The sequence below is a fragment of the Pygoscelis adeliae genome, unplaced genomic scaffold, assembly GCF_000699105.1.
Source record: "Pygoscelis adeliae isolate BGI_AS28 unplaced genomic scaffold, ASM69910v1 Scaffold26, whole genome shotgun sequence".
NCBI classification, from domain to species: domain Eukaryota; kingdom Metazoa; phylum Chordata; class Aves; order Sphenisciformes; family Spheniscidae; genus Pygoscelis; species Pygoscelis adeliae.
In genome coordinates, this window is record NW_008825104.1 from 5,820,253 (window position 1) to 5,836,320 (window position 16,068).

The window sequence follows — 16,068 nt, forward strand, 5'->3', positions numbered from 1 at the left end:
GAATAGGCAATACACAGAGTCCCAGCATCAGCGTTACTAGCTCTTGCCAACACCCCGCACTGTGCCACACATTCTCCCATCGGAGGTAAAGGCTCAAGTGCCCCGCCTGCCATTCCATCAGCTGGAGCCTGGAAACCCCAGCCTTGTATTACCCAAACTTATTAGAGGTCCAATTAGCACCACAGGGGGCTGATCAGAAGCCACAAGTCCCTCTGAGGTGCTATGGAGGGTGTCGCTTATATGGACTTTCAATCTAGTGCTAGATGTCACCATCAACAATAAATGTTGTTTGTGTTGCCTCATTGATACAGGTGCTCAAATTTCTGTCAATAGATCACACACTGGAGGGGATCACTTCCCTCATACTGCAGTAGTCTGCAGGTTCACAGGACCACTCATAGCTCTTCCTGTCAAGTATGACTTCCCTAACAGGTATATGGCCCAAGGTTCTGCAGTTCTGGGAGATTCTAATGTCTTAGATATGAACCTACTCAGAAGCCAAACCTTCCATGATGCTCAAGGCAAGGTACAGTATCTTGGTACTTCTGAACCAAACCACCTGCTAGTTCCAGTAATTACCTTCCCTACCTCCAGTGACCCATGTTGTTAATTTACAGCAGCACCCTGTAAAACCACGAGCCCAAAATCCCATCACCCACCCCCCTTTTTAAGGACTGGAAGAACAGGAAGTAGGCATTCACACCCACGCCTCATTTAGCAGCCCCATCTGGCCGGTGGACAAACCCAACAAATGGGTCTTGGCATCCGACTGCTGACTACCATAGCATACATTTTGCCTCCTCTCTGCTTCACACAACAGTCCTAATAGCTGCTGAAGTACTCAACACCATTTGCCTTGCTTCTTACCTATGTATGGCAGTTTTGGATGTTAAAGGTATGTTCTTCCAGTGCCCCATCCACTCAAATGACAAAGGTCACTTCACTTTTACATGGAATAGCATCCAGTACACCTTCACTCATTTACCTCAATATTATCACCATAGTCATACCCTTACTCATGGTCTCTTAGCCTTAGTTGAAATTTCTTCCACTCCTGATCTCTCTTGCCACCAGTATACCAACGACATTCTCCTGGGCAGACCTACACATCAATCTGTTGCACCAGACATGACCCTCTTAGTTTCAGCCCTGAAAGAACACTGGGATCTTTCTATTCCTCCCTGTAAATGCCAGGGTCCTGCCCAGAATGTATGAGTCTCCTTGTGCGCTGGTACCAAAAGTACTCCTGAAATCATCTTGCAACCTATTTTATCTTTACTTACTCCCTCCTCCAAACACAACTTCCAGAGATTTTAGGCACTTTATAAATTATGGCATGCCCATGTTCCTGATTTTAGTCAGCTATTCTCTGTATTCCTTGCTGCAAAAACATTTCACCTGGGACTGGAACACAAGTCATCAATAGGCCTTAACACTTCTCCTAAAAAGTATTCAATAGTATCAATATTTAGGATCCCTCACCCCTACTGGCAGATTTGAACTCAGGGTCCAGAAGAGTGGAAATGGTGCCTGGTGGGGACTGTTCCAGGGAAGAAGTTCCAAAGACCCTATCCCTAAACCAATCCATTTTGGTAGCAAGGAGTGGCAAGATGCACAAGCCTCATATTGTGAACAGGAGCGTGCTTTACTTGCTACTTTTTCTGACATTGACAAACTCCTTGGGGATCATCCCCTTACACTTCGGATTCTACATCCTATTCCTCATGACATCCTTTACAACATTCCTTTCCCTGAAGGATGAACTCAATCCATTGCCACTCAATAATGAGTTCTTGGTACCCCTGTCATCACTGATGGAGCCCAACCTTCAGGCCCCAACCACTGTATTCTCACCCACCTTGCCTCTCCCATTCCTGTAGCTACCAGCAATCACTCAGATTTGCCTATTGCCTACGTCCCTCCTTTCACCACCCCGCAGGAGGGTACCTGGTTTACTGATGGCTTAGCAATCCTTTGCAGTAATACCTGGTTTGGGTGTGGCACCACTGTCTATACCATTGATGGCCAAATCGTCATGGCCAATTGCCATGGTACTGCCCAGACGGCTAAAACTCCTGGCCCTTTGCTTAGCCATTCGCTCCTCTGTCCATACTGTCTGACCCCTGGGCTGTTCTTCTAGGTGCACCTGGTGAGTTTCCCCCTGGAAAGCGTGCTCCTTCTGCACCCTTACCATAGAAATCAGGGGCCACCTTCTTTAGGAAGATATTTGTTCACTTTGGCCGTGGGCTATGTTGATCTCATTCTGCTCACCCCATGGCTGAGGCTAGGTTGAATGACTGAGTGGATGCCTGCAATTGGAGGGGTGGAAGTGACAGTGGACGCTGACACCCATGACAAGCTGATAGCAGCCCAATAGTAGCAGATGAAACTGAGGAAACCTTAGCCCAAACCTGCAACTTGAAATGTGGAACCACCATGGTAGCTCACTGGTTGCATGAGCATCGGAGTTATTCCACTGTTACAGCTTTAGCCCAGTTTGCAGCACACTGTGGAGTACATCTTCAAATGCAGTGAACTGAACGTATTCAAGTTGTACTGACAAATGGGAAAACCCGGCTTATGGAACCTAGCTACTTTAACACTGGTAGGAGGAAGACCCCACGGCTCCCCAGTATGGAATCCTTCTTTGAGACTATATTATACCTCCATAACTCAAGAGCAGAATGTCACAGTTAACTGTGGGATTGTAAACAATTCAAATGGGAGAATACCTCAGTATCAGTTGAGGGACCAACACATCAGTGGATCAACAATCAGCATGTTGTATGCCTATGTTAACTCTTTTGTAGCATGACCCTTGTATTTTCTCACTCTGTTGATACTGTATGCCTTTGGGCTAATGCTCTGATAGCTCTCTGTAATATTATTCCCACATCTCCAAGTCCCTCTCCTACTTCCCTTCCCACACCCACCATATCATCCATACCCTTTTATCCGTATGAATTTCTCTCTAATTGAATGGTTTTTGCAACATGAAGACTCGCATGGACTATTGAAACAGGCAAAGAAGCAGGCACAACAAACTTTAATAATCATGGTACCAGAGATCAAACAAATCCTGGAAAGTGTTTTTAAAAAAAAGTCAAACATAGTTGGAAGGAATCCATTTTAGGATGGCCTCCCACCATCAGGGGGATATGGAGCATCCTACTCCTTTACTTAGTTATCTTTGAGTGGCTTCTTACTTGTTTTAGTTGTCACATTAAAGATTTGTACTTGGCTTTTGACCCATACTGTTTTGATGGTTTCTTGGCACATCACCTTATTGACCGTCTTGTCTCAATTTAACCCTTCATTGCTCCATCACCAGACTCCTCTCCACACCTGACACTCTCAGTGAGGTAGTGTCAACATCAGTCTTGGCCTTATGCTGCCATGGCAAGACAACCACCCTTTCCCCCCCACACAGTCACAAGGGGTGAAAAATGTGGGGCTAGTATTGCCTTATACAGTGTCTCCTCCATATGGTGACCACAGGTCTTATATATGGCTATAGCTCCATTTGGTGACTGTGCACTACTTCAGGTAGCATCCAAGCACCATTCACACAAAGGAAAACTGGCACAGAGGGAGAGCAGAGATGGGATGCGATAACCAGTTGGCAAGTCCAGAGAGTGCTTCCACAACTCAACTACAAAAGAGGACGGTCTGATCAGGGAATTCAGGACTCCCTGTGCCCATCAGCTGGTCCAAGTCGCTCATCAGAAGTTATGCCCTGCTTCCTGTCAGTCTGCCTGATAACCATGGTTAGGTAGATCATTGTGTGCCCTGACACTAAGTTTGGCCTGGTATTACTGAATTTACTGTCATCTCAGAGATAATTGTACTACTGATTTGTATTTGTACATTACCGTTACTCTGAGATAAATTGTTTATCCCTAAAGCTGTTGGTCTGGTATTTCTTACTGTATGCCAAAACTGTAACTTATCCAGGCCAACTTAAGTCCCTACAAACTGTTCCTACTTCTGAAGGTGATTAAAGCCTTTCAGGTTAAAGCAGACTAATTAATCAAGCATCTCGAAGACATTAAGCAACAACAATAATTTCACACCAATAGCCATGGGAAACTGTGGATACACACAGAAAGGAAACCAAGAAGTTTCATTACTGTTGCTTAATGCTAACAACACTGCTATATTGACTAGAGATTTTCCAAGAGAAACAATGAATCTTAGCTGCTTATCCTCCACTTTGTAAGATCAGGCAGCTGCCTTCTGAAAGTCTACTCAAGTCTATTCTGGTATACCCTTTAATGTAATTTCAAAAGCTAAAATAGTATCAAGTAAAACTAATGTCAGTCTGTTAAAAAAAAGGACTCACAGGCCACTGTTCTTCTGTTGGAGTGCCCAGTGTTTCAAATATCCTTGTCAGCTGGTCAAGATCAGAGTCTCCAGGCAAAAAAGGAACCTGGAAGAAGGCAAAAGCATTTGATTGAATTAACTTCTGAACTTCAATTCTAGAGAGGAACTTGATTGAATTAACTTCTGAACTTCAATTCTAGAGAGGAGCTTTGAGCTATCCCTCATAATTGCAGGGCAAAACGTCTTTGTATACCAGCTGCCCACAAAGAGGTACACTGAATATTTGAGGCTTTCTAGTGATGTCCGAGTAGATTCTGAAGGTTTCTTGCAACCCAGGTTTAATATCACTGACTTGATAGCAGAGAGCTAAACATAAGATTCAACCACCACCACATTAACGTAAAATGACTGAACACAGGAGAGGAAAGATTTTACATCGAAGTTGCCAGTTTAAAGTCGGTTGGTCACAGTCATCTTTTCATCACAGAATGGTTTGGGTTGGAAGGGACTTTAAAGATCATCTATTTCCAACCCCCCTGCCATGGGCAGGGACACCTTCCACTAGACCAGGTTGCTCAAAGCCCCATCCAACCTGGCCTTGAACACTTCCAGGGATGGGGCATCTACAACTTCTCTGGGCAACCCGTTCCAGTGCTTCACCACCACCATCTGCTCCCTGAAGCAGTTTTATATATATTCAAAACATTTGAAGTGAAGTGTAACTGGATTACACAAGCAGCAGTTAGACTGATGGAATGAGATCACAGCATGAGGGAAAGTAGTGACCCACTAGGACAGGAACTGCCTAATCAGTGTCACATCTCATTTAAACTAAGCAGAAGGCAGAAAAGGGGATATTTGCCCAGTTCAACTTGTAGCTTGCTCATCAGGCACACAATGCAAGAAAAAAGGCACTTTGTGACCAAAGCAAAATTATGAAGAATTAGAGGCAGTATTTAACTAAGTAGGACAGAAAGACAGTAATGAACATCCCTACTAGGCAGTGTACTAAATTTTGGTGTCATGAAAGTCCCTTGAACAAACTGCTTTTGTAAAGCTCCCAGAAGTTGCATTGTCCCTCAACCCAGTACACTCAGCGAGAAAAAGGACAGATACGTTTAAAATTATCAGTGATAAAACTGAACCATAATACTTTTTCTGTTTTGTGAGAAACCAAAGAATCAACAGAATTCAACAATTTCTTAATTGCTTTCTGACTTTCCTTGAGCTTATCCAATTTTAGCAGGTCTAATGCATATTTATGTACACACCACTAGTGCTGCTTAAACAGCCACTGTACATTTCCATTTCTGAACTGCCAACCAAATTGTACCAGCACAGCTGTTTGTGTGATAAAGCAAGGCAAAAGATTTCTCTCAAGGTGTTTTCAGACCGACCAGTTCCCCAATCTGGTTCATGACATAGCCACACAAACATTTAAAGTACGGTGCAAAAACCAAGCAGAAGCCACTTACTCACGGAAGATAAATTATACTGCAGGCTACTTCATGCTTTCAGCTGTGACTGTGTCCCTACCCTCCACTCCTCACCTCACACTTTCATGTCCTCTCCAAAGAGCTGCTTAATAAATGGTCTACTTCAGTAAAACATACTTAAGGACCATTACATCTGTGTACGGTACTCAGGAGGGGCATAGGATTAGCCTGCTGTTAACCTTCAGCTTCATTCCAGTATTGTCAACTAACCACAGCTTAGAAAGACATCACTCTTCTGCTCATTACAAATAAAACCACAATTAAGGTACTGGTGATAATTATTTACAGTTATCGAGGAACAATGCATAAAGGACAGAGTATGCATGTATCTATGATGTCACATTTCTAGAAGGATAGCAAATGAAAACTGATAGAAGGCTGTATGAAAGGATAACACTCAGAGGACTGGAGAAGTTATCTACTCAACCTTCCCCAAGGCATGCTGTGACAGTTTGTTGCAACTTTTTTACCCACATGTTTTTAAAAACTTCCAATGATTGCAATGCTTATGGAATCTCAGTCTGTTAAAAAACCTACAGTTACAAGCTTTTGGAAGCTTTCCTCCCCTCACCTTCTTCCTTTCCTAAATAGCCTAACTACCTTTGCCTGCTGCAGTTAGCAGAAGAGAGGAAGCCCACATATGAAGTTGTAATGCACTGAAGAGCAAATACAAAATGCTTACATCTGAAGACTTACCCTGAGGAGCAATTCAGCTAAAATACAACCAACAGCCCACATATCGACACCAACACCATACATTCTAGCACCAAACAATAGTTCTGGGGCTCGGTACCACCTGAAAAGAAAACACATTTTGGGAAAATCACCTGGCTGTGCTCATGTCAAATGTTGTATATTGTAGCAATGCAAGAACTACAAAGAGGATACTGCTCCTGCCTATGTATTTTTCAGACACTCAAGAGCTGTATTCTACCCTGCAAAGTATTTTAAGAAAGACTGAACAAAATTGTGTACTCCTCACCACAGGGTCACGTATAACCCACAAATTAACTACAGCTTCAACCGAGCTGATTAACAAGTGACGGAACTGCAGATGTGCAAAGGAAAAAAAGTATTTAACAGGGAGGTTTGCATGTTATAAACCAAAATTTTCTTTAAACTTTATGTTGAAGAAATGACAGAAAGACAGCATTCCTTCCAGCTTCCAAAAATCTCCATGCCAACAGACCTAAGTATAGAGACTAGTTTTACGCAAAATGAACCTTGACAGCAGTTTAAAACAGCTACTTCCACTGCCTAAGAAAAATAAGTTTAATGCAATAATCTGATACGCGCTGCATTTGAAACCGCTGTAGCATTTCTGCCTTTTGAATAAAGGTGTTAAAACAAACCAGCTTTGCCTGAACAGTTTTAGCATTACAGCAGACAAAAGGAAATACCTTGCGTATTTTGCAGTCCTGCTTTTTAAAGCATCCCTTAAATAAGCATGCCATAAATAACATTAATGAACATTTTAATTAGTTCAAGCTTTTCTCTCATAATAGGTAATGTGACTAGATATGAGAAAAAGTTTCTAGGTCTTATGACTAACAGAAAGTAGTAGCTGTCTTGCTCTGAAAGCCAGGCTTATAGGCAGACACATATTATTTTCATGCATTTCAAAAGAGTTATCATACCCCAGAACAACCCCTGTGGATGCATATTCTAGCTGTCTTTATGGAGACTTTGCTAAACTATGCTTTCTTGTATTTTCTTTATGAAGCTTTTGCCACTATAGCCATATCACATGAGCTAGATGTCAAACTTTGAACATGTTGATTTGACATGACATATTTCAAGAGACTACAAAACAGCTACACAATCACTATGTAAGAAACAAACCAGAATGTCTTACCTTGTTACTACCTGGTGTGTATAAACTCTATTTGGGCTTCCAAAAGATTTTGCCAAGCCAAAGTCAGCCAATTTTAAAACCCCATTTTCATCCAACAACAAATTATTTGGTTTAAGATCCTGTCAGTACAGAAAGCAAAGAATGAATTTTGTCAGTGTTGATAAAAACAGACATGTGAGGAACCTCCTGGCAGGTGTGCCATTAACAGTATTCTAAAATGCAGGTTTTTGATTCTATCATAAGTCTACATTATGAGGAGAAAAAAAAACAAAAAACGGGAAATCAAGTATTTAATCATACATTAAAATCATAGTGAAACAGACCCATTTGAATATTATCATATTTAAGCTGCAGAGTTTAAAAAGACTGCCTCTTGATAGGTTTTAACTTTGCTGCAGGAACAGCCGTTCTGTCTTAACTGCACAGTTGCCAAATGAATAATAAAAAGACTTTGCAAATGTTTCAGGTAACTGTAGAAATCACGGAAGTGATACAGTTTAATACAGTAACAGTGTGTGGTGCGCTGACCTCTGGCCAGCAGCAAAGCACCCACACAGCTATTTGCTGACTCTGTTTTCATCCCACCCACCCCCTCTCAGCAGGATAGGGGAGAGAATAAGAAGAGCAAAAGCAAGAGAACTCTGGGAGCAATATAAAGGCAGTTTAACAGGTGAAGGAAAGAGGAAAAAACCCAAACAAGCAATGCAATGGTAATCATTCACCACCTTCCACAAGCAGATTGATACCCAAACAGTCTCTAAGCAACAGTCACCTTGGAAGCCAGAAAACCCCCTTCTTCCTCTACCCCAGTTTTTATTGCTGAGCATGGCACTATATGGCATGCAATATCCCCCTGGCCCACTCGGGTCAGCTGTCCCAGCTGTGCCCCCTCCCCACTTCTTGCCCACCCCCAGCCTACTCACTGGGGCGGGGGCAGAGTGGGAAGAAGAGAAAGACTTGACAATGCCCAAGCACTGTTCAGCAATAGCCAAAACATCGGTGTGTTATCAAAACTCTTTTTAGGCACAAATCCAAAACACGGCACCACGCGGGCTGTTGCGAAGAAAGTTAAATCCATCCCAGCCAGACCGGTTCACAGTGCTAATCAAAATCACATGTAACTTGAGACACTTTTATATAAGTATTTAAATGATAACCACATCAGTAATTCTTAACATGTCTGGTACTGCTATGGCCTCTCCAAAACAGCTAGCATGAATGCTTATGGACTAAGAACGTCTGAACTTCAAAATTATCTTCATTAGATTTTAGACTCAAATTCTATCAAATGTGACTTTTGTTACAGCATAAAGGCTGTCAATTTAGTACATGCTTACCCTGTGTAGAATCCAGTGCTGATGTAAATATTCTAATCCTTGAAGTGTCATCAGCATATATGCCTTGATGTGGGATTGTGTCAACACAATACTAGTATCCTTTATAATAACCTGTAAAGTGTTAGATTAATAGTAAAGCTTACCATGCAAGATTAACTTACTTCCATTCTTTCAGCTCAAAAGTTATTTCATCCTTTAAGACGAAATTCAAATTGGCAGTCACATTCTCTACCACTCCCACCCTTTTTCCAGTAAAATAGGTCTATTCTGGAGATCAGAAATTGAAGTGGGGAGTCCAGGTAGCCTACATGAACTTTGCATAACCAGCAAATGAGAAAATGGGTCGGAAACACGAGTTTATTATTTTATCTCAGTTCCAGGTTGATATCCAAACTTACAAGACAAAGATGTACACATAAAAATGATAAACATGTCGGTAAACTTGGAATTGTGTTCCCACTTATTCCTTCTTTCTCCACGCAACCTATGCATCTGATCTTTGTAAATGCAATGGTTTCCTCTTCTATTTCGAAGACGACCAGGAAGTACAGTCACTTTACTATATTTTAACAAATCTACTTATGTTTTCTACATTCTTTGATTTTTAACATTCTGTGTAAACATCCTGTTTGAAAGTATTTTCTACACTACCTCCCAAAACTTGCTTGCTAATATTACTGTCCAGTTCAGTAATAGCCTTTCCTAAGCTTTAAGTTGTTTGAGACTTCCAAAATAGCTAAGACTACACAAAATTTCATGTATGCAGCATATGCTCAATCACAACAGGCTGCAGCCACAAATGGTGGCCCGAGTGATACCACAATAAAGTTAAATGCTCTGCATACCACAGCATTATGTAGTACAAGAATATTTCACTCCTCTTTGTACACCATATCTTCTTCAGCTCTAAATGTTGCATAGTTACCAAGTAAATAGAATGAATCCTCTAGAAAGTCTACTCGTTACTTTAACTTCTACTAGCAAAAAACTGATCTAAACTTTTCAGTCTTGCATTCATCTAGGTTTCAGCAAGCTTGTCAATGTTTTCTTTTAATATTTTAAATGCTACCCCCAGTTCTTAACAGCATATGTGTAACGAGCTAGCTTAACAACTACAGTAATTTCTGTCCAGAGTAGGTATAATGCATGCATATACAGATCTGACATGAACTGCCGTCTAGGACAGTCTTCCACAATGAAGAATCTTGCATCGACATATCTCGTACAAAGACTTCCACAAAGACAAACTGACACAAGGTCTTGTAGAATGAAACATCTGGAAGGTGCTGATTTGCAAGTACCTAGCATTGTTACATTTAAAAGAATGGTTCAGGTACATGTGATTTTATTACCAGCTCATCACTTGGCATATTTTAGTATCACACTTACTTGAACACGTTTGATGATATTACACTTAGCAATTGAGATGCTGGTCTATGACTGAGGTTCTACACTCTGACTGGAGTCCCAGAAAACTAACATAGTAAACATAGTCTGTTTCTTGAAGATTGTGCTGACAAGTATTTAAAAGTAAAGGCATTATCAGCTGAGAACTCACAAAAACTGTCAGATTATTCAAACTACTTTTAAGACATGATCTTAATCAACTGACATAATGAAAGTCACCTTTCTAACATGGGCAAATGTAAGCCTGTTAAAGTAGTATTTTCAAAAACCATCTGAAGATACTGAAATAAGAAAGTCTTTAAAAAAAAAATCTTACCTCTAGATCCGTTTCCATAAAATCAAACACCAAACTAATATTGGACTTGTGTCCAAATGCATCTAGAAGCTGAAAAACAAAATACATTATGATGAAGCATACTCTCATACTTTCAGTTTTCTAAAATTCTGTGCCATTGTGGTCTGCATGTGGATTTTCAGCTTGCTGAACTGGTTTAAGTTTTTCAATTTGCAATACAAAAAAAATTCTTACTCAGTTTAGCTTCTTAACTCAGTCTCCAAAAAAAAAAAAAATCCCCATTAAGTACAGTAATAACATTTTACACAATTGCCCCTCCTTCCTGGAGGGGGGGGGGGGATCGAGAAAGAATTAACTTTACTATGTTAGCTACAACAGATAATCTAATGCACACCTTGTCCTCACCCAAAACTTTGCTATTCTACAAAACTCCTACCCTTTCTTGAGACCAGACTAGTTTTCCCATGAATTCAGCTCTGTGTATCTGCTTCCTGTAAGCATGCAGTATTTAGAAATTCTAAGTGTTAGGCCTATTAACTTCGGCATGTATTCATCTTTGTAGCAAGCTTTCTAGGATAAATAAAACTCTTTGCAGAATATCCAAGTGGCCCTTTCTTAGGATGAAGCTGTATAACGACAGAATCGGCTTTTAATTTGAGGTAACACAAGCATGATGCTGAGTAAGAACAACAGATCATCTGGCCTGGTATTCTACCCTCAAGATCAGGAAGGTATGCTCTCCATGGTGCGGCTCATTCCTTACAGTCTCAGTATGATGACTGTATGAATTACCCAATTGCAAGATAGTTGTTTCCACAGATCGTGACAGCAGTGACTGTGCTCATGCTCTTCCTCTGCAGAAACCATGGTAACAGGAGATACTACGCAGGTGAGCCTACAGGCTTGGCCACTTTTTGTAATTCATGCCCCTTACACTTCCAACATCCGCACCGGTTTTATCAGGACTGCTAAGAGGGGTACAACCTTGTCTATTGCCTTTAGTACCTGCTTATGGACCTGCTGATCATAAGTTTGTCTAATTCCTTTTTGAACTGCTGATGCTATCTGCTTCTACAATGCCTGTGGCAACACATTTGAGAAATTCACTACCTAATGTCAAGTAGTACAATTTCCACTCCCCCCCCCCGCAAATGTTTTAAACGCATCTCTTATTTCTTGTACTGTGGGGTTTTGCAAGTATCAGTTCTGCGTGCACTTTACCTACCACCTCAGTTTGTAGACCTCCCCATTCCCAGCCTTCTCTCCAGAGTGAGGAATCCCAGACTGTTTCATAAGGAAGATGCTCCATCCCTTTACCATTTTAGTTTTCTTTCTCTGCACATTGTCTAACTCTGACAGCTAAAGCAACCACTTTGAAAATAAGTTCACAATCCAGACGAGAACCATATTTCCACTCTGAAAAAGTTAAATAAAATAGCTGGAGAATTCATATTTGGCCTAATACTTATGGCAGACCTTCAAACTATCACTATTAGCTAATTTTAAAATATCTTTAGCTGCAGCTGGGTATCTGTAGCTGGAAGTCAACCTAAATGCAACCAAAAAGATATAGGTTTTACTCCTTCCAACAGAGGTTTTAGGTATCAGCACTAAAACCTAATAAGCCACATGAATCCCACTTCACCATTGCTTACAAAAGTCTGCTTTTGGCTGTCACCAGCTCCACGCAAAGCAAGCAAACAGTTAAATTCAGCACTGCACTCATTTGCAAGTCTATCAGAGAGGTGCAAAATCAGGTAATTAAATTTCCACAATTCTCCCCACCATTAATACCCACATAGCCCCAGGCTAAAAAGTAAGAGGATTTCAAAAGAAACTACTTTGTCTTTGTTATTGAAATAGGTGTTTCACCATAACAATTGTTTTACTGCCCATTTTGGGCTGGAAAAAATAGCTCAAATAAAATTAAGTAGCATCTCCATGACCCAACTAATTTTAAATTTCAGTTTGACCCTGTATCAGAAGTATCTGAGGGCTGATTCTAGAAGTAGCATTCATTTTACTTACACCAATAATATTCGGATGGCTTAGCTCCTGTAACAATTTTATCTCCCTGAGGGCTGTTCTGTTGATTCCTACATTGAAAAAAAAAAAAAAGAAAAAAAAAAGAGAGAAAGAACAATATTAAAAACTTTGGATTAAGCTCCAAAGAAACCTCTCATTCTGTTACCCACTGACGATTTACTACTACAAACTACTTTATCACCGCTCAACCATTTTGTAAATAACAAGTACGTTCCCATAGATAAGTAGATTGCTGCAGAATAAAAGTAGACATACACTTTCTCCCACAGCAAATAAATTCTACACAACAGTAATCAGATTTAGATTATGAAGCAACATGCTCCCCTTTGGCAAAAAGGGAAAGTTCTATCAAAAGTCTAGAAAAAACCCACCTTTTTCAAGGTATTGTAAGCTTTGTTTTTATTTTAAAGAAAAGTTACATCTTGCAAATATCAGTTCTGCAATGTGTCTCACTTCCAGAGGGAAGGACACCGACAAAGCTCATGAATGTATCTCTTTTCTTTTTGACATACCATTATTTAATAAGGCAACGCACTGTTTTTCTATATTCATGCTGTGCCATAAAAGGTACAGTGGCCCAAACCTGCTCACCCTTGCTTGAATGCTTTAATAGACAGATTTTATAGAGGAAAAACTGGGAGGGGATGGGGGTGAATGGTGCACTTTGGCAGTCACACTGACTGCACCGCATCAAACCATGATTCCTGCAGGGTATGGTAAAAATGCTGGTACGTATGGCTTGTACAAAAACTGACTGGAGAGCAAATGCTCCTGTAGTATGTTGTGCAGGAAGTCTCAGCTGTGCATGAGCTGAAAAACAGTGTTCTACCCAAACCTGGGATATGATTCAACACGTTAAGACTCTAGCAAAGTTTTGGGCAAAGCTACATGGATTACTTTACACTCCCGCTTTGCCTATTTTAATTACCTATTTTGGAATCAAGGTGACAACGGCTGCTTTTGGGTGGGCAAAGCCTTAGATTAAAAAAAAAAGTATGCCAGGTTATCAGATAACACAGGGAAACCAGACATGATCATTATTTTTAATAACACCTTTGAACTATAGCTGGACATTGTATAGGCCAAAAGTAATGATTGTTTTTAAAGGACATTAGTCCACTGAAGCCCAGGTGGATCACAACTCTCTGGCAGTTGGCTCAACTGTGAGACTCTGGGATGAGTGCTCAGTTTCTCTTTAAAAATTCTTCCCTTAGAACGGAATTGGAGATTTGAGAGCAAAGGTTTTTCACTGAAAAGCTGGTAACCTGATGCAGGATCCCTGACGGATGGCAGCCTACATACATACAAAATTCTACTGCACCACACAGGCTGTAAGAGAAGACCAGGATTATTGGGTTTTTACTTGCAGTATCCATGCCTAAACGCACGCGTCTGGTCAGAGCACATGATCAAAAGACACTGCTCTATAGATCTGATTTCTCAACATAAACAAACCCACACAGAGCAAGAGTTTTAAGATCTTGGTTTTATCAACTTTTGTCTCAGCATAAATCACAAAAATAGAACAAAAGAAACATCTGAAAACAGACATAAATACTCTCACCTGTCTTAAATATTTAAGGCGCAGAGATGCATCAATACAAAAAGGTATTCTAAACTCAGTGCTGTAAAGATTATTATTCTATGCTATATTCATGTTTGTATTCCACTTAAATTGAGAAGCTAAATGGTTATATAGTCAGATTTAGACATATACTATGCATGCAGATATCTCTGCTGCCTTTTTCCGTCCCTGAAGTTTTAGAAGCAATCCTCTACTAAGCCTTACACTGAAAGTTGAGCTCGTTTTTCCCAGCCAAGTTATGGTGTGGAAAATTAATGTATCAATTTACAAAAACAAAGCAAACAAAGCACAGCTTCTGCAGCATGAATTTGTTTTAAAACTCACCATCTTTAGCTTCTGATCTATGTCCCAGTTTAATCTGAAAAGAAATGTTTCATATTATATAAGGTTAAGCCATCTGCCCCAACAGTAGGGGAAACATTCTTTAGTATTACTCTTCTAAGACAGAATGAGTTCCAGTACCATGAAGCACTTTACCAGCTAGGGTTGTTTTCGTTTTGTTTTGTTTTTCCTAAAAAAAAAAAAAAATTGTCTCTACAGCATTAGGTTTTATAAAAGCTTAAAAATAGTCATGATGGCGCTGAAAACAGACATAATGCAAACTGGCAGCATAAAATGCTTTGCAGCCACAAAGCTTTATTATACCACTAACGAGCTTCTCCTCAGGGAGAAATGAGGGCAAAGTAATTCACAGTCATCTTAGAATGATTCTAGTAAAATTAGCATACTCTGTAAACTTGGGCTGGCTTAAAGTCCTTTTATCTCAATCATCTACTGCCCTGAAATTTTCAAGTCCAGAACCCCACCATTGGTATTTCCAGATGATAAAAGTTAAGAAAATATTCTGATAAACCCAAGAATGCTTTTCACAATAGCTGCTACTAGTAGCAACCATACAGAAGTATTATAATGCTAACAGGGATTAGTGTATCAAACAAAATTACTATTGATATGGTTCAACTTGCCTAGTAAAGTAGGCTCTTTAATCAAAGCACTGTAATGTGCATTTTTCATCCCTCACAAAGCACAGCTAATCACCTGTTTTTAATACAAAAACTTCCTGCAATCTCTTCAGATAGTGTGAAGTGAAACATTTTACAACAACATAGACATTTGCAACATTTGCATTCAAACAGGTAAGTTGCAGATCTAAGATCACTTTTGTCGAATGTTGTCAAAAAGCTACCATCAATTAATCCTGAAGAACTTAATCAGGAGTAACATTCCTGGACCGAAGGAAATGGGCACAGCAGGAGGAAAGATTAAAAAAAAAAAAGCCACTATCAAGGACTAATAAAGTCTGAAGTTTGGAAATGTGTGGTTTGTTTTTTTTTTTTAAATAAATCTAACAACTGAAATTTCAAGTTACAGACCAGGAAACCCTTCAGAAACTCAGAAATGTAGTAAGAGGGGCTGGTCTTTGTTGGGGGGGGGGGGGGAGGGGGGGAAGGCATTAAATACAGGTTAACTAGATCATTTAAACAAAAAAATCTATAAACAAAAACCATGTATTCTCCCATTACCCATTAAGTGGGTCAAAACAAATCATTAGGCAGGTCAAGAGCAACCACTCGATCACACGATGGGAAAACATTCCGACACTCACCTTTTTAATAGCCACGATCTGGCTGGTGTTCTTATCCCTCGCTTTATAGACAGTAGCAAACTACGGAGAAAGAGAGGCTCTAGTGACTACAGGGGCAGAGAAGCCACACGGCCGCGGG

General features: G+C 40.3%; 1 protein-coding gene across 1 annotated transcript in view; it reads right to left on the reverse strand.

Moving 5' to 3' along the window:
* Nucleotides 1-16,068, reverse strand: part of CDK7 (cyclin-dependent kinase 7) — a 25,374-nt gene that overhangs the window by 8,021 nt on the left and 1,285 nt on the right. The window contains exons 2-9 of the mRNA XM_009327327.1: nucleotides 15,951-16,010; nucleotides 14,669-14,702; nucleotides 12,742-12,809; nucleotides 10,735-10,803; nucleotides 9,012-9,122; nucleotides 7,675-7,793; nucleotides 6,516-6,615; nucleotides 4,343-4,429 (exon numbers count right to left, since the gene is read on the reverse strand). Coding sequence (XP_009325602.1) covers nucleotides 4,343-4,429; nucleotides 6,516-6,615; nucleotides 7,675-7,793; nucleotides 9,012-9,122; nucleotides 10,735-10,803; nucleotides 12,742-12,809; nucleotides 14,669-14,702; nucleotides 15,951-16,010 — 648 coding nt within the window. The remainder of the gene's footprint in view (nucleotides 1-4,342; nucleotides 4,430-6,515; nucleotides 6,616-7,674; nucleotides 7,794-9,011; nucleotides 9,123-10,734; nucleotides 10,804-12,741; nucleotides 12,810-14,668; nucleotides 14,703-15,950; nucleotides 16,011-16,068) is intronic.